General features: G+C 46.5%; 1 protein-coding gene across 2 annotated transcripts in view; it reads left to right on the top strand.

The window, feature by feature from the left end:
- Window positions 1-18,429, top strand: part of PTPN3 (protein tyrosine phosphatase non-receptor type 3) — a 103,748-nt gene extending 85,319 nt beyond the window's left edge. For both annotated transcript variants that reach the window (XM_012736762.2, XM_012736760.2), the window contains 7 exons: window positions 3,755-3,845; window positions 4,147-4,208; window positions 5,680-5,826; window positions 13,163-13,291; window positions 14,277-14,416; window positions 15,253-15,388; window positions 17,012-18,429. In XM_012736762.2, the coding sequence (XP_012592216.2) occupies window positions 3,755-3,845; window positions 4,147-4,208; window positions 5,680-5,826; window positions 13,163-13,291; window positions 14,277-14,416; window positions 15,253-15,388; window positions 17,012-17,089 (783 nt within the window). In that variant the 3' untranslated portion in view covers window positions 17,090-18,429. The remainder of the gene's footprint in view (window positions 1-3,754; window positions 3,846-4,146; window positions 4,209-5,679; window positions 5,827-13,162; window positions 13,292-14,276; window positions 14,417-15,252; window positions 15,389-17,011) is intronic.
- Window positions 18,430-20,023: the final 1,594 nt, after the last annotated feature.

The following is a 20,023-nucleotide window of genomic DNA, read 5'->3' as shown; positions in this document are numbered from 1 at the left end:
TAAATTGTGTCAGTCCTATTCAATGTTAGCCTTTGCAAAGCAGACATAAATGTGTGCATTGTCAAACCTCCCAGATGCCAAAAATAAAAAATCTTAAACTTTGATTTGTTTACCCAGCTTTTTCTATGTTTTATTTTCATAAATTGCTTTTGTTGTATTTGTTGTTTTTCTCACTTTAGTCATTTGAAATTTAAAAATAGTAGTTCTTGGCCAGGCACGGTGGCTCACACTTGTAATCCCAGCACTGTGTGAGGCCAAGGTGGGAGGATCACTTGAGGACAGGAGTTCGAGACCAACCTGGGCAATGTAGCACAATGCTGTCTCTACAAAAAAAAAATTTTTTTAATTAGCTGGACAGGGCGGCAAGCACCTGTAGTCCCAGCTGCTTAGCAGCTGAGGCAGGAAGATCACTTGAGCCCAGGAGTTCAAGGTTCCAGTGAGCTATGATTGTGTCACTGCACCCCAGCCTGGGTGACAGAGCAAGACCCTGTCTCAAAAAAAACAAAAAATTTTTGTTTTAATAATTCAGAAATAACCAAAGTAAAATTAATAGTCACCTGACCCTGATCCCCTGTGGTTTCTTCTTCTTAGTTATAATTTACAAATAACACTTTGGTTTGTATTATTCCATACTTGTTCTATACATTGCTCATGCAAATGTATTTTATACATGTACATACACTTAAGTGCACACAGAGAATTGTGTGTATATATTACACATTGTACATATCATGTATGCTAATATATAAATAGGATCATCATTGTATAATCAATAACTTGCATGTTTTGCTGAAAAGTAGATAAATGGACTTCCTTACAAATCTGTACTTTTAGTCTTATCATATTTTTATTACTTGCAAAGAAATTTGTGATATGACTATACTATAAGCCAACTCTTCTCCCTAGTAAGGAATATTCAGGCTTTTTCTGGTTTTCTGTGAATGAATATTTTGCTACAGGTAAACTTCCTTGTCATGTATCTTTATGTATTTCTGTTGGATAAAGCCCAGATTGTGCACATTTAAAAAATTTTTAAATATTGCCATAGTAGTTTTTAAAAAGTTTATTTTAGTACTTTACAATCCTATCAGCGGATCATTACTGCTGAGATACATTTAAAATCTCGTGGTAATTAAAGCCTTTTGCTATATCTAAGCTTTTCTGGGAAACCTTCTCAAGTTGATTGCATTTACATTTTTGTTATTTAAAAAAAAAGAAATCTCTTTTTACCACCAGGTTAGCTATACTGATTATATTCATTTAATTGCATATTCACCTAATCAGTTAGAACTGAAATGCCGTTTAGCTAAATTTGACCAACTCAGATGTCCTCCTTCCACCAAAGTCACACTGAAACCTCCAATAAAGCATGAGTTTATTCCTAAAATGAATTCACAGTCTGTTAAAGCCTGAAGATATTTGAGAAGTTTTTCAGCAGCTACTTGATTGTTATAAACTGAAACTATAAAAGTGATGAGTAGCTGAGCTCTTGGAGTGTTTGGAAATTCTAAACATTTGGGAAATGTGTAAGATATGGCATTATTATAATGACTAGAAATCTCCATGTTCTTTTCTGGGGAGTTCTGTGCAATTTGTTTATTTAATAAGAGAAAACAGACTAACAGAAGCAAATTTACAAAACAACACAGTTTATAAAAATATAAGGGCAAAAATAATGTTCAACCTCCCTATTCAGATTACAAAGACATCTTAGTCGAGAGTGTTGGCCAAAGTTTGGTGAACTAGCCATTTCATACATACATCCTTGTTAGGCAACTTGATCGTATGTGTCAAAATCCTTAAAAATAGGCTTTGATGCAGTAATTCTGTTCTTAGAAATGTATAAGAATGAAAAAAATTGAAAACAGCCTTATGAGAAATTAGGGTAGAAGTTACAAAATTATAGTATAGCTAGATTATTGAGCCATTAAAAATTACATTTGTACAGTCTACTTAATGACATGGAGAAATAGACATTATATAATAAGTATAAAGAAATAAACTTCCAAATTGTGGTAATATTTCCCAGAACACTCCTTGTAAGATGCTGAGATCTCCCTCCCGTGGCCAGACTAGCTGGACAAATGCTCAGCTGATCAGAATTAAGCTATGTCTGTCCTGTTGGAAATTCATAGAACATAAGTATTTCCCAAATTTGACTTTGAAACTTTTTCTAAGGAATACCTATAATTTTCTTTTAGTATACTTGGGTTGCCTAGAACATAGTATGGGAAGCGCCAATGTATAGTTCAATTTCATATTTTGGTTTTGTTTTGTTAAAAATGTAATATATCAGTGTATTATATATAGCATATTGGGAACCTGAGGTGGGAGGATTGCTTGAGATCAGGAGTTGGAGGCTGCAGTGAGCTATGATGGTGCCACTGCACTCCACCCTGGACAACAGAGAAAGACCCTGTCTCAAAAAAAAAAAAAAAAAAAAAAAAATGGGGAAAATATATGAAAAGGTCATCTCAGGATTGTGAAATTACTGATATTTTCTTTTCTTTATATTAGTCTAAATTTCCCAAATTTTTACCAAAAAAAAAAAATAGATCACTTCCAACATTTAAGAAAAGTTGTATTTTTAAATTCCTATAGAGTTTACAGAAATTTACGGTAAAAGGGCTTACAGGATTGGGGGGCAGGGGGGCAGAGTTATATAAAAAACAAAACACAATCTAACTTGGAGTTAGGTCTGAGTTTATCCTTTTGTTTATGATCTTGAGCAAAGCATTCAACCTCTGGCTTTCACTTGTATAATAAGAATACTATTAATACCTCTCACAGGGCTGTTGTGAAAATTGTGTCAGATACTGTACAAATTCGTCTAAAATATGCTTATGCAAATGCAAAGATTGCTTTATTTGAATTTTTGGTAGTGATTACATGTATAGGGAAATACCTTTTTTTTGTTTTTTTTTTTTTTGAGACAGAGTCTCACTTTGTTGTCCAGGCTAGAGTGAGTGCCATGGCGTCAGCCTAGCTCACAGCAACCTCAAACTCCTGGGCTTGAGTGATCCTTCTGCCTCAGCCTCCCGAGTAGCTGGGACTACAGGCATGCGCCACCATGCCCGGCTAATTTTTTATATATATATCAGTTGGCCAATTAATTTCTTTCTATTTATAGTAGAGACGGGGTCTCGCTCTTGCTCAGGCTGGTTTTGAACTCCTGACCTTGAGCAATCCGCCCGCCTCGGCCTCCCAAGAGCTAGGATTACAGGCGTGAGCCACAGCGCCCGGCCGGGAAATACCTTTTTAAATGAAGTTTAGTATGTGTTGGGATAAATGTTTTTACTGTGGAAATATACTTCTGAAGTATAAATGAAACGCTCTTGTTCTTAAAGCAAAGGATGTGGTTCACTGCATTAAATTGGAGTGAAATAGCTTTAGACTAATTTAGATGATTTCCATTTAATTTTGAGTCAGAATTCTTTTTTCCCCCTCTACTTTTAGCATTTGTCAAATAATTGTCATAAAGATAAGGTTTTACTTACCATGATCCATTATCTGTGATTCAGACACTTTCTATGACTTTGTTTTCCCCTAAAGATCCTCAAATTTTAAAAAAAGTGGTTAAACAATTTAGTCAGTTTCTTGTGGAATTCTTATTGGGAAGATTTTCTTTTAATCTATAACAGATAATCACTTTAAAAATGTTAAGATGTTGGTGCAGCAAATGATAAAGTATGTTTTCACACTTCCTTCATAGCTGCTTTTTGCAATGACTTTTTTTCCTCTCTTTGTCACATAGCAACTCTACAGAAAGAAGCCAGGTTTAGCCATCACGTTTGCAAAGCTGCCTCAAAATTTGGACAAAAACCGATATAAAGATGTGCTACCATGTGAGTATCCAGCATGAATGCTTCTTCCCTGCACCCCCCCTGCACTGAGATAATGTTTCCCTTTTTAAAACAGATTGTCTGGTCTTCTGGAATGATTTTCAGCGTGTCTGTAAACACCACCGTCTTTATTGCAGCCATTTCAGACTGAGAACAGTTGGAGACTAGTGCCTATGCTAATGAGCAAGAGCCGCAGAGGGGGCTGGGGACCGGGGACCGAACCCTTGTTCACTTGGACTCTCATTCACTTGGAATGATCAAAATAATGCTCGGAGTAATTGGTCAATTTTTCTCTCCCCCACAGATGACACCACCCGGGTATTATTGCAGGGAAGTGAAGACTATATTAATGCGAGTTATGTGAACGTAAGTCGGGACTCTGGGTGCTAAGAAAGAGCACATTCATCACCGTGACAAGGACGATGGCGGCTGGCGTGGCGCTTTGCGGTTGACAGAGTGCCTTCCTGCTCACTGCTTCATTGCAGCTCCACGGCAGCTATGCGAGGGGAGGCAGAATAGTCTCATTTACAGAGGAGAAAACTAAGGTTTGGAGAGGCTAAATAATTTCAAAAGTCACAAAGCTAATGGAAGATGGAACCCAAACACTTTGCGTTTCAAATTCCATCATCCACGCGCCTCTGTACTGGGCTGCTGTCATTTAGGTGTTGGTTTTTGCCAGTGGTATGTTTGTAACTTTACGTATTTTTCTCCACGTTATTAATGCCGTCCTGCCTAAAAATAAGAAAAGTAAAACCTCCTCTGTACACATAAAGAAAAAAGGAAAAGTGTAAGTTTTCACGTGTTGTGGGGAAAGCATTTGTTCTCTCTCTGAAAATGTATCTTGAGCAACTTAATTGGCCTCTCTAAACTTTAGTTTCTTCCTCTAAACCCGGGTCAGCAAACTTTTTCTGTAGCTGGCCAGATAGTAAATATTTGGTCTTTACATTTTGAAATGTAACCACTTAAAAAATATTAAAAACTACTATTAGCTTTCAAGGTGGCAAGTAGGTCTGGCCTTAAGGCCACACACAGTCTGCCAATCCCTGATCTAAGCAGACATGTGATTCCTAAAATCAGGTTCTCAAGTCATAGCAAAATATCAAGAACTGCTCTAATAAAAATCGGTCTGGTCAGTAATTCCACTTATTCGAAAACATCTGTGGGATGCATCGGCCCTCATACCAACATTTCTGGTGTCTTGGGCTGGGCGTAGTGGCATGTGCCTGTAGTCCCAGCTACACAGAAAGCTGAGGCAGGAGGATCGCGTGAGCCCAGGAGTTTGAGGTTGCTGTGAGCTAGGCTGATTCCATGGCACTCTAGCCGGGATGACAGAGCAAGACTCTGTCTCAAGAAAAAAAAAAAAAATGATGCAAGCATTGGAAGCCATGTAGAAAGCAAAATGCAATGAGAGTTGATTGTGTAAACCTATATGGTTTATGCTTTCAATAAATGTAAATTAATGTTGGTAGAAAGCCCTGCCTAGGGAAAGACTTAGGGGTGAAGATTGGTGCATCAAAGTACAGATAGCCAGTATTGATTATATTTAGAACAGGGTGATGAAAGTCATTTAAACTCTTCTGCCATCTGGCAGATACATATCTGATTTTTTGCCTACTGACTATCATACAGTTTTATCTTAAAGATCTAATGCTAGCATTGTCAAATATTTTTCAAGGATTTTTAGAAATACCTTTTTTGAATATTCGTATTTGCTGTGTATTGATGAGGAGATATCCTTCCGGTATGGTGTCAGTTAGCAAGTACAAGAGTTAAAAATCCAGTCACCTCTCTACCTGTGGCAGTGACAGATTCTAATGCCTTACCATTCTCTTGCCAGATGGAAATTCCTGCTGCTAACCTTGTGAACAAATACATTGCCACTCAGGGCCCCCTGCCACATACCTGTGCACAGTTTTGGCAAGTCGTCTGGGATCAGAAGTTGTCACTCATCGTCATGTTGACAACTCTCACAGAGCGAGGGCGGGTAAGTGGCTTGCGTTCCAAACAGATGTGTGCAGTGTCACACTATGCTCTGGGGAACATGAATCTCGGGGCTGGAAAGGGTCTTCTGTGTACCCTGGTCCAGCCACTGTGTGTGTGTGACCCTAAATTTCCTGTATAAAGCCACAGTGGACACTGCCAGTGATGGGAAGCTTAGCCCTCCTGCTTAGCCCAGTCCTGGCTTGGATCCATTGTAAGAAGCCAGCAGGCATTCTCCCTGTCTCACCTCCCCTGCCCCAGAACCCCTGCGCCGGCTGTGGCCTCCCCTACCCAGGACAGGTGCTGGTCCTGAAAGAATGTATACATGTGGCATTAACAGTGGCCGCAAAAAGTAGGAGAAATTCTGTAATCGACACGGTCCACATAAACAGACCGCTGACCATGTACCTGAAGTCGGTATGCAAGGATACCTGTATCATGAAGTCCCTAACCCCTGGATACATCTGGATATCTTTACTATGGAACTTTTATTCAGAAACACATTCCAAAATCAAATATAAATTAATTTCAAATCACTTGCTTTGAATGATCTGGGTGCCACCTCCTCCCAGGGTCTCTGCTCATTGTGTGGTTCAGAATGCCAAGTGAATCCATGTTGAAAATCAGAAAACACAGGAATTGGGATGGACGGTATGTTTGGGGAGATGAGTCTAGCCTCTCACCCAAAACAGCAAAGCCTGAATTCCTACTGATTCTGCAGAGCTTCCTGGATTGCAGAGGGCTTTTAAATGTGGTTGTCCCAGACAGATGGCTCCCTCCTCTGCTGAAACACTTCACACCCAGCTGAAACGCATGTTGCTTTTAACCTCCACCCCATCTAGTTCTGCTGCGTGGAAGACACAGAATAAGTTTCCCCCCTCCTTTCTGGGAAGCCCCTTCAGATGTCTGAGGATAGCCTTCGGCTTCCCTGACGCCTGTGGTCAGTGGGAATTGTGTGGGCCTCATCTTGATGTTGCCACTGAGCCGGTTTCCCCCATTTTGTACTCATGCCCTTGACTCTTGGAGCCTTCCTACCTATGCCCGAGCCAGACTGTCTGGGTTTGAAGCATGTTCCCATTGAGCAAATTACTTAATCTCTCCGAGCCCGAGCATTCTCGTATGTGAAATGGAGATGATGATAGTACCCGCTTGAAGGGTTTGTGAAGACCCAGGCAACACATACTAATAGGAAAAGCACAGAGAACTGCATGCTGCAGGTGTCCAGCAATGCAAGCTGCTGTTTTGTGTCATCATCATCAGCAGATGGTTGGATTCAGCCCTTGGATCCCGCCTTTAGAGAGCTTTTTTGGGTTTTCCTTATTTCTTTGCGTGGGCTGTCACTCCTAGCTTCTTGTCATTCACAGGTTTGATGAGAACCTCTTTACTTCGTATAAGTCACTGATAAAAATTTTTAAATCCTCTGGAGGCAGTAGAAGCCTCCTTCTAGAGTGCTATTAGAGCACTGAGAGCACACTTCGGGGAGCAATTGTTAATCCTCAGGGCTCTGCTCTTGTCTCCTGCCATTTCCCCACCTCATCTACCTGGTTGCCATGAGAGACCATCAGAAGCTTGGCTGAAAGCACAGTGCAGCAGGTCTAGGAATCACCTGATCTCTTTGGAAGTCTCATTTTTGCCTATTTTCGGGTTTTTTATGATTTTTTTAAATTTTGTCTTTAATAGGAAATGAAGTTACTTGGACCCTTTCTGAACTTAGGCAACCCTGGCTGGCTCACAGTAGTGTCCTCTGTGTTTCTAAAATGCTTGCTACAATCTGATTCCGTGGTGTGGTGGATAAGAAGCCATACTTTCTGAGTTCGAATCCTGATTCTGCTACTTCCTACCTGTGCAGCTTGGGAAAAAAAAAACTATAAAACCTCTCTTTGTAAAACAGAATAGTAATAGCACTCGGCTCATGGGATTGTGGGGGAGTTGAATGAGTTAATACAGGTCGTTTCCTGGGAAGAGTGCTTGGCACGTAACGAATGTTACATAAATGTTAGCTGGTAGTAGCAACAGTGGTAGTAATTCGGGAGCCTCCTTAACCATTATTACCGGGGCTGCACTGTAGTCGTTTTACTGAAGTAGTATTTATTACTATTATTATTCTTTAAATTGACTCATCATTCTTTGCTTTAATAAATTTTCCTTGAAAGATATTTCCACTCCTAATGTGCCACCAGGCATTGCACATTTTGCAGGCCCTGGTCGGGGCCATGCTGGTATTTTATAGATACTAGACATCAAGTTTATTGCCTTGTCATGTCCTCATTTGAGAATTATACTGTATTTGCCTTCCTCTGTTCCCTTATTCAGTTACTCCCAGGTGCCTGGATGCTACACATTGTCTCAGGAACAGTTCGTGGAGGTGCCATTCTCCTACCCCATAAAGTCTTTTAGTTCATGGTATAAGTTGATTGATTGATTGGACATGAGATCTCACTGTGTTGCCCAGGCTGGCCTCAAACTCCTGGGCTTAAGCAGTCCTCCCGCCTCAGCCCCCCAAGTAGCTGGGACCAGGTGTGCGCTACCGCACCAGGCCCATGATACAGGATTCCATATCACCTGAATCCTTTCAGGCAGCTTAATGCTGTCACTGTCTTGTCTGTGCTGGGCTTCTCTTTGCCCTTTAAAGTTTACTCTGCCTTTTCAGCAGGAAGGTCATTCTTCTCCTCAGAGAAGAGGGAGCCCAGCCCCCACAGGAGTGGTCTGTTGTCTCAAAGCTGGTGACAGACGGTCTGCTCTGGGTGGCCGGCCCCTCTTTGCTCGGACTGCTTGTTCCAGCTCAGGAGAAAAGGCCCTTCTGTGATCCAAGAGGCTGCCCTTGCAGATCCTCCCCCGCCTGCTGTGTCCCGCCCTCAGCCCCCTCCCCTGTTTTGTTGGTGTCCTCTCCACACCTGAGCTCATCTGAGGTCCCCATGTGACCCAGCAGGTTCTTCCTAACTGAACCCAATCCAGCTGATTTGTCAGTTTCCTGCCATAGAGATTCATTCCCTTCCCGTCTCTGGCTCTGGGAACATCTCTCTCTGCTTTATCAATTGTTAGAAACCTGTTCTCTGAAATCCAGGTGCATGTTTCCTCCCTCTCCTGTTACAAACCCTCAGGTGACTGAATTGCCCAAGGCTTTTATCCTGAAGCCCCTATCTCATCCTTGTCCCCACCCACCAGTTCTTCCAGACTGGGAGCCGGTCACTCTAGGCAAGCAGGTTCACCTCTTTCTGATTCTGAAAGATGAAACCCTCAGGTTGTCCTGTGTGTTCCCTTCCATGTCACACACGTAGCAGGGGTGTGGCTGGCCCAGGCAGCCCACCAGCGCTCTGTGCTGCTCTGCAGTCTGCAGACAGGGGCCCCTTGAAGCCTCAGAAGGCCCGGTGGTCAGCGGGGTGGCTCTGACTTCTCCCTTTTTTCATTCTGACCCAAAATGTTTTTCTGTGCTCTCCCTCCATGCTCATGGATTTCTTCCGAGAGGTGTAACTTATCCATGGAAAAAGTTATTCTCCCTCACCTTCCATCAGAGATGGTTCTCTAGGGGAAGAGAATTATTTTTTACATCTATATATGAGTAATGTGGATATTCTTCCTTCCAGCCTACCAGCCGTCAAAGGCACGGGCTTTTGGAGGCCTTGGAGTTCTGGCGCCACCGCTTTTAGCTATTTAACCTTGGCCAGGACTCTCAGCCTCAGTTTCCTCGGCACTAGGAAGGAGGCGGTGATGCCTGTCTGTCTCTTGGGGTTGTTTTGAGGATTAGGAATGATCTACCCTGGACCGGCGCCTGTCCAATGGAAGGTGCTCCACGTGGAGTAGGGGCTGGTTCCTGTGCTCCTCGTCCCCCGGCCAGAGGAAGATGGGTTTGCTGCTCTGTGCAACCTCAGGGGCCCTGGATTGTCACAAGGATCATGTGATGGGACAGGAAGGGGTTTGGGGCAGCACAAAGCCCTGTAAACTCCCTTGCTCTTGTTGTCTGTTAAACACTCTGCTGGTAAAATGCATACTAGGGCTATGCGGCTTCTCATCTTGGAACTTATCTTGGAGTCAGGTTTTGTCCGGCACTCTGGGTGGTTCAGCAAATGGATCTGGGCACTGGCTCCTTCTACCTCCTGAACCTGAACCCACCTGCGCATTTATTGATTGGACACAACCACCTGAGTGTCCTCACATACAAGGTGCCCAGAGCCAAAGCCATCAGCCACTCACATGCACACAGATGGCCGTCCCCTGAGCCCACCATTCTGGCCAGTGGCACAAGCCGCCCAGCCACCCAAGCCACTGGAATTGGGCTTGGCTCTGCCCTTCTCTTCACTTCCCACATCCACTCTCCACGGTCTGCTACCGCCGTTCTCTCCTCTCTGTCCCCTTGGCCCTTGCCCTCCCTCAGGGCCTTTGCACATCTCTTCCAGCAGCCTCCGTAGTGGCCTCCTGTCCCAGCATCTTCCCCAGTCTGGCCCATCTGCTGACACAGCCTTCAGATAGACCTCTCCAGAGGGTCGCCTGGTCCTCCCATTCTCCTGCTCAGATGTTTTGATGGCTTCTCAGATGCTCAGAGTCTCGCCTTCCCCGCCCCCAGACTGACTTGTGCCGTCTGTGCCAGTGTCTGGAACCATCTGTCGTTCCCTAGATACACAGTTGCCTCTTCTCCTCGTGGGTCCCGTTTCCTCTGCCTGAATGGCCTGTCCTTGCCTCACCCGCCTGGTAGACACCCGAGTCCTTCAGTCCTGAGCTCCCATCCTCTGTCCAGGATGTCCACTCCACCCCCTGCATGAGCCACCTGTCTCTGCCTGTTCTTCACCTTTCCTTTCACACACATTCCCCCCAGCGGATTTGAGAGCACCTTGAGGACAATGCCACATCATGCCTAATTCATCTCAGCATCCCCAGGGATGTCTGTCGACTAAGTGGCAAGAAAGCAAGCTTTTCACTGTAAAGCCTTCTTAATGTGGCCCGTGACTCTCCGCCCAAACCACATCTGGTCTGTCTTCCTGAGATCATGCTCTTCCCCCACCTGGAACCACCCCCCCACCTTCGGCATGTTCCTTCTGGTCCCTTCCTGACCTCTTCTCAAAGCCACACTCGGAACTGGCACAAGAGGGAACAGTTCCCACTCAGATAGTCCCGAAGGAGAGAATGTTCTGATGGCCCTGGCAGCATCTGCCCAGGGTCTTGTCCCTGTCCCTGGCAGCTGGTTGTTGGCCTTCTAGCTTGACTGACCTCCATCATTCTCCAGAAGTGCTCCTGTCCTCCCCACAGTGCTGGGCCCTTTGCATATATTACCTATTTAAGGTAACCCCAGCCCCGTAGAGGCCCATTTTCTTGTCATTTCACAGTATAATCTGCCTGGCAAAGAGTTTGCAGCCCCATAGTGAAATTCCAGGTCTGCCCCAGTTCCTATATGTGTGATCTGACACAAGTTATTCATTCTCTGAGCTTTGGTTGACTCATATGCAAAACAGAGACGATCACTGCACCCACCTCAGAGCTTGTTTTAAGAGTAAGATAGAATAATGTTCATGAAAAGTGCCATTCAGTGCTTGGCATATACTACTCAGAAGGGATTAGGCATTAGCACATCCCACCTTGCTGTAGCAGCATTAATGTGGAATCGGAGGCTCAAAGAAGTTTAGCAGCTTGCCCAGAACCACACAATTGGTTGGTAGAACTTAGTAACCAGGACTGAAACTCAGGATCTCCCCAAACTCCTAGCTGTTTCCACCACACCCCTAATGCCCTCAGATCCAGGTACACCTAAAATCTGAATTTGATCACAGTTGTAAAGAGAGAATCCAGTTCTGGTCAGATTCACCATGGAACAGGGAACCTCGCCAGGAGCACAGGTGTTTGTAGTTCTGCCTCGCATGAGTTGGTCACTTCAGAGGATGTCTTCTCCCCTGTTACCCCGTGGGCAGGCACTTCTCTTCCTGTACCGGTGAGGAGGCCAATGGGCCGGTGCCTGTGCTTGACGACTCTGCCCTGGGTTCTAGAGAGAGTAACCCTTTCCTGTCCAAGCAAAGTCAGGAGGTGGCTACCACCTGAAATATCCATGTTTGTGGTTTCTAATTCTTAACTCCAGCTTTCCAACAGCGTACTTTCATTGCACATGTTCACTGCGACATTTGAAAAGATTAGAAAAGCTGTTTCTGGACAAATTCCATGTATCTTTTGGTTATACCACCGTTGCACCATTAACAGATGCAATTTTCACTTAAGTAGGTACAACTGTGTATAGGCTTGGGGAAAAACACTTTTTTTAATGAGCCAGGATTTGACCGACAGAAGGAACTATGATGGGATGGACAGCTTCGCTGTGAAGTTTGCTTAGAAGCCAGAGGCAGGCGGGCGCTGAGATGGCCACTGGAGCAAGCTGCCGGCCGGGTTTGGAAGGGGGGATAGAAAATGGGGAGGGAGGTGGGATCAGCCCGTCTCTGGGAGAAGCACAGCCACACTGAGAGACACTGCGGGGCAAGCTGCAGGGCTTCCTTGCCCGCTGTATAGGGAATATCGGCTCCATCTGTGAAAGTATTTGAGGGCCTCGGAGACGCTGCTCAAATGAAAAAAGATATTCGTGTCAGTTCAGGGATTTCCTTAATCCGGATTTTTGTGGAATCTCTGATCACTCATACTTGTTGACGTGGAGCCCATAACAGCAGCAGTAATAGTGGCTGCTGTGGACATGTCCTACAGAGGGCTTGGCACACCACCAGCCTCTGCCACCAGCCCTGAGGCAGGTGCCGTCCCTGTCTTTTGGGTGGAAAACGCAATCATCAGGTTTAGTAACAGGTTCCGAGTCACCTGGCTATGGCGGGGAGGAGGAAGTGGTCCCAACAGAGGTGTGTCTGCCACCCCGAAACGTGCCCTCCACTGCTGTACCTGAGGCCTCCCCATCAGGAAGGCGGGGGCAGATGGTGGAGGGGGCTGAGGCAGGGGTGCTTGGAGCCAAGGAGGGGCCTGAGGGACGGGTCGGCTAGATGTGGCACCGGGCAGGTTGGGGTGGAGGGTTGGTCACCAGCCAAGGCCCCATGTCTGGGCTCTCTGCTGTTCTTCTAGCGAGCTACCCTGGTGGGGAAGGAGAGTCTCTTGTCCTCCTCCTCCAGGCTCCGCTGGGGGCTGATCAGAGAGCAGTGGCCTGGCCCCTGCCCCTGCCCCACTCTCCAGAGGACGAAGGAGGGTCCTCTGCCCCCTGCCCGCCCCAGGAGCATACACAGAGCCAGCAGCCTTGCCTGAGTTTCTTTTCTCCCGTCAGCCCTCATGCGTGTGCATGAGAGGACTGTGGCCGACGCCTGTCCAGGGCCACCTGCTCGCATGCACACCCCCACAGAGAAGGCTAACCTGTACTTGGTGGTTCCTTACAGACCAAATGTCACCAGTACTGGCCCGACCCCCCCGACATCATGGACCACGGTGGCTTTCACATCCAGTGTCAGTCAGAGGACTGCACCATCGCCTACGTGTCCCGAGAAATGCTGGTCACCAACACTCAGGTGAGCGGGGGTCTGAGGGGGGCACAGTGGAGGGGCAGGTGCTGAGTCAGCAGCCACTGTGGTCCCAGGTGGGCCACACTGCTGGGTCTGCCCTCTGTCTTCACCTGGGCCTGGCGAGCACATCAGTGAACACATAAGACAACCCGTCAAAGAGTCAGGACCCGGTGTTCACAACAGGTGGGGGGTGGCAACAGCCGGTGTCCGTCGGCAGGAATGGACAGACAAAATGTGGTGTATCCGTATGATGGGATATTATTCAGCCTTTAAAAGGAGGAAATTCTGACCCATCATACAACATGGACAAATCCCGCTAAGTGAAATAAGCCCCTGACAAGCATTGTGACCTCGGGCAAGTGACTCGGTCCTCTTGAGCCTCAGTCTCTTGACCCACAAAGCCCAGATCTGGCTCAGTGCCAGAAAGACAAACACTTGAGGACTCCGCTTATATGAAGTCTTGGAGTCATCAAATCCTCAGAGACAGAAGTAGAACAGTGGTTGCCAGGGGTTTGGGAAGGGGAGCATGGGGCTATGTGGACATTATACCATGTGGCGTACTGAGCCCAGAGTTTATGTTTGAGCGATTTTAGAAGTTCTAGAGAGAGCGAGTGGTAATGGTTGCTCGATATTGCAAATATACTCAATGCTGCTGAACTAACTGCACATTTGAAAATGGTCATAGTGGTGGACTTCGTGTTATGTATATGTTGCCATAATAAACACATAAATAAAAAGAGCCAGCACGTGTGGCCCCGATGGCAAGTACCATAGAAGCAAACAGAATCACTGGGCAGAAGCGGGGGAGGTGGCCTGCGCTGAGCCCGAGAGTAAACGTGGGGGACAGAACCGGCAGGGCCGCAGCAGGGCTGTGCACGGTGGGAGAAGCCTCGGGAGACTGGCCGCCCTGCCCGGTGTCCGGGGTGGGGCGGGGGCCGCGTGTCCACCATCTATCAGCATTGCCTCATTGCGGCCACCGTGTCTCCCGCAGACCGGGGAGGAGCACACGCTGACACACCTCCAGTACGTCGCGTGGCCTGACCACGGCGTACCCGATGACTCCTCGGACTTCCTGGAATTTGTAAACTATATGAGGTCCCTGAGGGTGGGACCCGTCTTAGTTCACTGCAGGTATGACCCTTGTCATGTCGTGTTGTTTTGTTTAGAATACCCGTACCCCTTGGGAAAGGCTTGGAGAGAAACCCCAGACGCAAAACCCACCCTAAAACCCACAAAGTTGTGTGCTCTTACAAACCTCTACTTTTATGTCCTCACTATTTCAACAGATTTGGAATTCAGCCAGGCGTGGTGGCTCACGCCTGTAATCCTAGCACTCTGGGAGGCTGAGGCGGGCGGATTGCTCGAGGGCAGGAGTTCGAAACCAGCCTGAGCCAGAGCGAGACCCCGTCTCTACTATAAATAGAAAAATCAATTGACCAACTAATATATATAGAAAAAAATTAGCCAGGCATGGTGGTGCATGCCTGTAGTCCCAGCTACTCGGGAGGCTGAGGCAGAAGGATTGCTTGAGCCCAGGAGTTTGAGGTTGCTGTGAGCTAGGCTGACGCCACGGCACTCACTCTAGACTGGGTAACAAAGCAAGACTGTCTCAAAAAAAAGAAAAAGATTTGGAATTCTATGAAACCATGAAGGAAAATCCTACCCATGCCCTTCCCTCTGCCCTTAAGACTGTCATGATAGGTGTGAATGAGAGACGGGGTATGAATGGTAGGTTTCTTTCCACGGGCTGTGACGCCCCCAGCCTAAGGACACGAGGACAGGCTCTTCAGCCTGTTCAAGAGCATGTGTTTTGTGTTCAAGAGCACCCCCTGAGCATTGGTTTTGTTCTTGAAAACCAAGGGAGGAAAGCTCCTTCTGGGTAAACGTGGGAACGGCTAGCAGTTCCGCTGGGCCGTGCAGAAATGCTGCTCAGGCCAATTCCAGGTCTCTCTTCTCTCCCTCTCCAGCGCTGGAATAGGTCGAACTGGCGTGTTGGTCACTATGGAAACAGCCATGTGCTTAATTGAAAGAAATCTGCCGGTTTACCCACTAGATGTTGTCCGGAAAATGCGAGACCAGCGCGCCATGATGGTGCAGACATCAGTGAGTAAAGATCTTGTAATCATGGTGGCCAGCCTTTCCTGCATGCTTGCACCCGGCCAGGCCTGGGAGGAGGACTTTGTGGGTCAAGAGACTGAGGCTCAAGGGGACTGAGCCACTTGCCCAAGGTCACAGAGCTTGTCAGGGGCTGCACAACTCCAGAACCCACACCCATCTAGCCTCTGAGCTTTGCTGCCCTCCATTGCTGCTGCCTCTGGTTTATTTCCCAGCAGCCCCTCTGCCAGGTGGCAGCCCTGGTTACACTCTGCATTGCTGAACCACTGGCCCATCCTTTGTCCATCAGACATAAGCCAGGTCACCGCAGGCTTCACCCCACCCACCTGTGCCGGGGTGACCCTGTTGGCTCAGCAGATGCTGTTCACAGCCACACTCTCCCACGTTGGTCCGGCTCCCACCTCTGTGGTGTCCGCACACTCAGCACTGCAGTGTCCTCAGGAGGAACTCTTGGGGTTTTCCCCCAGAACTTCAAGAGGGGCAGTGAGGTGGTGTGGAAAGAACATGATTCAGGCTCCCTCACATACTGAATGACCTTTAGATAGTCCTTAACCTCTCTGTTTCTCCATCTTCAAAATGGAGACCATCCTGTGCTCATTCATTCATTCTTTCCACAAATAATTGTGCAACAGGAGAGACTGGAGGCTTGCATCTAGTAGGAGAACTGGATTCGTCTGTTATAAATTTCAGCAGCAATAGGGGGTGGGAGAGTATCTAAAGCAGACTTTGCAAAGTCAAGGAAGGCTTCCTGGAGGAAGCAAAACCCTCGGGGTGGATGAGAATGACTTAGCAAAGAAAGGAGCAGGAACTCCCTATTCCAACCAGCTCTGTATCCTCACAGGCTTGTGGACAAAGTTTATAAGATTTCCCTAATAGACTACAGTTCTTGTAGTTTTATGTTAGTTTGTACCCCGGAAATCTGGCTTAGAGAAAAAATCAGGTGATGTTATTAAGGCCATTCTCTGTCCTGTTTTGTGTTATGGAAGACCTCATTACTGGTTAAAAAGGAAAACAAAATCCATCATCTTGGTAGATTTTCCTAGCTGGAGAAGCTCAGTCTAAATGCCAAAATGTGTTTCTTAGGTGTTTGCTAATATAAACGACCCATATCCTGCAGAGACTCTTTGAGTGGCTTTCCCTGTTAAGACAAAAATCCAGACTCTTTACTCCAACTCAAGGCCCTCCGCAGCCAGGCCCCAGCCCACCTGTGCAGCCCTTCCTCCAACGCACACCCAGGTGTTCGGGCCAGGACCGGGGACCCTGACTGTGCTTCTCAAAACGGGCCATCCCCGTTGGCCCTTCCACGATTCTGCCTACTAGAGCAGCCACCCCACGGGAACCCTCGCCCCTTCCCCAACTCCCCAGACCGCCGGTTCCTCCCTGCATCATGTTTGTGTGACACTTCACCCGTTGTGCTCCGGGTTCGCCCCTGCCCCCATCATATAGGGACTAGGAGGTCACAGGTGTGGCTCCTCCACTTTGCTGGCCTGGCAAGTGGCCCAGAGTTGGCACCCAGGGAATATTTACAAATGATGCAAAAGCCCCACGGTGTCCGCGTTGTGACGTGGTGTTCTGCGGCTACAGGACTGGACAGCCTGTTTTCTTTTCCAGAGCCAGTACAAGTTCGTGTGCGAAGCGATTCTTCGTGTGCATGAAGAAGGCCTAGTCCCGACGCTGGAGCCCAGCTAAGACAACTGTGAAAACGTCCATTCCTCTCTCCCCGGGGCAGCCTCCCTAGGAGAGGACAGATATCCTCTCTGGAAGCAGCAAGAGGAACCGGTAGCTGTGGGAAAGGAATGGGCACCTTTGAACCCAGGCACTTTAAACTTCTCTAGAAAAGCTATCATGTACATAGGAACTGGTGTAGATACGCATGCAATCACGGCATCACGTGGGCCCGTTATTCCTACGGAGAGAAACACGCAAGAAGGAATCTCAGTCTGGGGCCTGTTCTAATGCCTTCCTCCTTAACGTCACCACGCACACCCCTGTCAGCCATCCTTGGGCAATGGAGAGGGGACTCCAGCAGTACTGTTGGCCTCCCAGAAACAAGACGGTGTGGTTACTCGGGGTTGCTTGGATGTCGCGTGTGTTTATGTGTACGGGACTGTAAGGGCTGAGCTCCCCGCGCTCCTGGGCGGAGCTGGAGCAATTCACGTCCACCCACCCCTGACGCTATGGAAAGCCTGAGGCAGGTACTAGCAGCCGTGCAGTGGGAATTCAGGCTGGAGGCTGAGCAGTACCTTTTCTGCCCTCCCTTCCTTTGTCCCCTCTCCTGGCCCCTTCAATATTCGTGTTCCTGGGGATCGGGTCCCTCTCCGGGTTCCCCCTCGGTGCCTGAACCCGATGAGTCTTGGATGTTCAGGTGAGTTTTCAGCCCCGACTCTGAGAACTAAGACTCTCAGTGTTGTCTTGCCATTGTGTGTCTTAGTTCTAGGAGCAGGTGTGTCTCTTGCCTCTGCTTGCCTCTTACTGTATACTCAGAACCCAGGACTGGAATCGCTGACTACTGAATCTACTATTTACATGTATTGCTGCTACTTCAAGCTACTACACTTGAAACCTTTTGATTTTCCAGAGGGGAGATGGGACAATATCATCTAAGTATTCAGAACCTTTGGCCCTTCTGAGAAAAGATCTTCTGGTAATTGAACCATGGGAAACCCGGCTTCTAGAGGGTTGTCTGCGGGTGTGTGCACGTGTGTGTGCGTCCACGGGTGAGTGCTTCTCAGGATCCCGAACTTGATTCAAATTACCGCTGAGTTTATGTAAAGAATGAGTCTCTGTACAGAAGAACAAATGTGTGCATTCACCCTCAGTTACAATGGTCTCCATTTCATTTCAAAGGAGAGGATCAGACTATCTGAATATAAACGCAATTTGAAGTTAATTTATTCTAAGTACACCAGGATTTTGATTGTCCTAAAGGATTCTGCCTTTGTGAATACTGTGTTAAATTTTTTTAAAATTTGTGACAGGATTGTAGCAAATTATTATTTAAGGAAAAATAAATGACATAAACATTTTAATGTGGCATGTTTAAATAGCGGTTTTTATGTACCCGGAAGAGGAAACTAAGCCAGCTTCTTCACGATACTTATGGGGAAAAGGATGCTTTCATATCATAGTGCGCGTAAATGAAGCCATTTGGATGTTTAGCGAACCCTGGGACCAATTGAGTAGTTTCCTGCTTACAAGATGGATAAAGACCTATTTGGGGGAGCAGAGTTTCTAAAGGTCCTTTATCTCTAGAGCTAGCATGTTTCCTTGCATACTTCCCAGTTTTCCCCGTGGATATTTTACTGCTGAGTGGCAGGGGTGGGAAGGAGGTGGTACACAGTGCTCTAACCTCAGGCTGTGAAACAGGAAACCACAGGAAGGTTTGGAGCTAACAGGTAGGAGATTTGGTTCTTGCTCCCATTCAGTCCTAACTAGCTGTGGGCCTCGTCACTTAGGAGCTCTGCCTCTGTTTCCTCATCTGTAATATAAGAGAAACAATCCTTGGCTCTTTAGGCTGAATATGAGGATTGAATAAAGAACATGCAATTCATGTGAATTTTCGGCAGCTGGAATAGAAACAGACGCTGCTCTGGATGAGTTACCTGGATGAGTTACCTGGGGATGTTAACTTATCAGTGATTAGCCACAAAACATAATGAAACAAAAGTAGAATCCACTGAGTTTTTATAAGAGGAAACTGCCCTTCTTCGTGCAAGAACACAAAGAAATATTACACTAGTACCTCTGTTCAATCTGGACTCAGAGAAATTCTCTCACCAAAACTCCAAAAAAGAGGGAGAGAAGGGAAATGCCATCAGGATACTTAGCAAATTATTGCCATTCAATAAAAATGCATCATCACCCTGTGTGCAGAAAGCTTAAGAAATAGTCTAAATATCTTCAGAGATTGGTGTTTTATCGTTTTTTAAAAAGAAATTGTTTAGGCCAGACACGGCGGCTCAAGCCTGCAATCCTAGCACTCTGTGAAGCCGAGGCAGGAGACTAGCCTGAGCAAGAGGAAGAGCCCATCTCTACTAAAATAAGAAAAATTAGATAGGTGTCATGGCCCGTGCCTGTAGCCCCAGCTACTTGGGAGACTGAGGCAGGAGGGTTGCTTGAGCCCAGGAGTTTGGGGTTGCAGTGAGCTATGATGATGCCACTGCACTGTACCTGGGGCAAAAGAATAAGACTCTGTCTCAAAAAAGAAAGAAAGAAAGAAATTGTTTAATATGGTTGCAGAAATGCTGCCATTATGGTCACATAAATTTCTAAAAAGCTTAACCAAAGGTTACAACTGTTCAGGCCAGCAGTTTAAACCCAGCAGATACTGCCAGGAACAAAACCCATGAACTACTGGGAAGAACAAGCCAAGAGAACTACCTAAAGGAGCAAAATATATAAGTAAATACTATGTAGATATTACCAATTAAAATCCATAGTTCAAGATTCATCTTTCATCACTTTATACTTTTAAGCAATCATATTTAAGAAGCCTTTTCTAGTCCTAAGTGAAGAACTGCATCAGAATCAGGACAAATATTTTGCCTGGGAAATTTGGCTGGATGTGAATGGAGAAGACATTTACATCCTATGTTCTTGGCTCTTTCCAGAAGATCTAATTAG

This window comes from Microcebus murinus, chromosome 12 (assembly GCF_040939455.1).
Source record: "Microcebus murinus isolate Inina chromosome 12, M.murinus_Inina_mat1.0, whole genome shotgun sequence".
Taxonomy (NCBI): Eukaryota; Metazoa; Chordata; class Mammalia; order Primates; family Cheirogaleidae; genus Microcebus; species Microcebus murinus.
The sequence above is the reverse complement of the archived record's forward strand: the minus strand, read 5'-3'. Positions and strand labels throughout refer to the sequence as shown.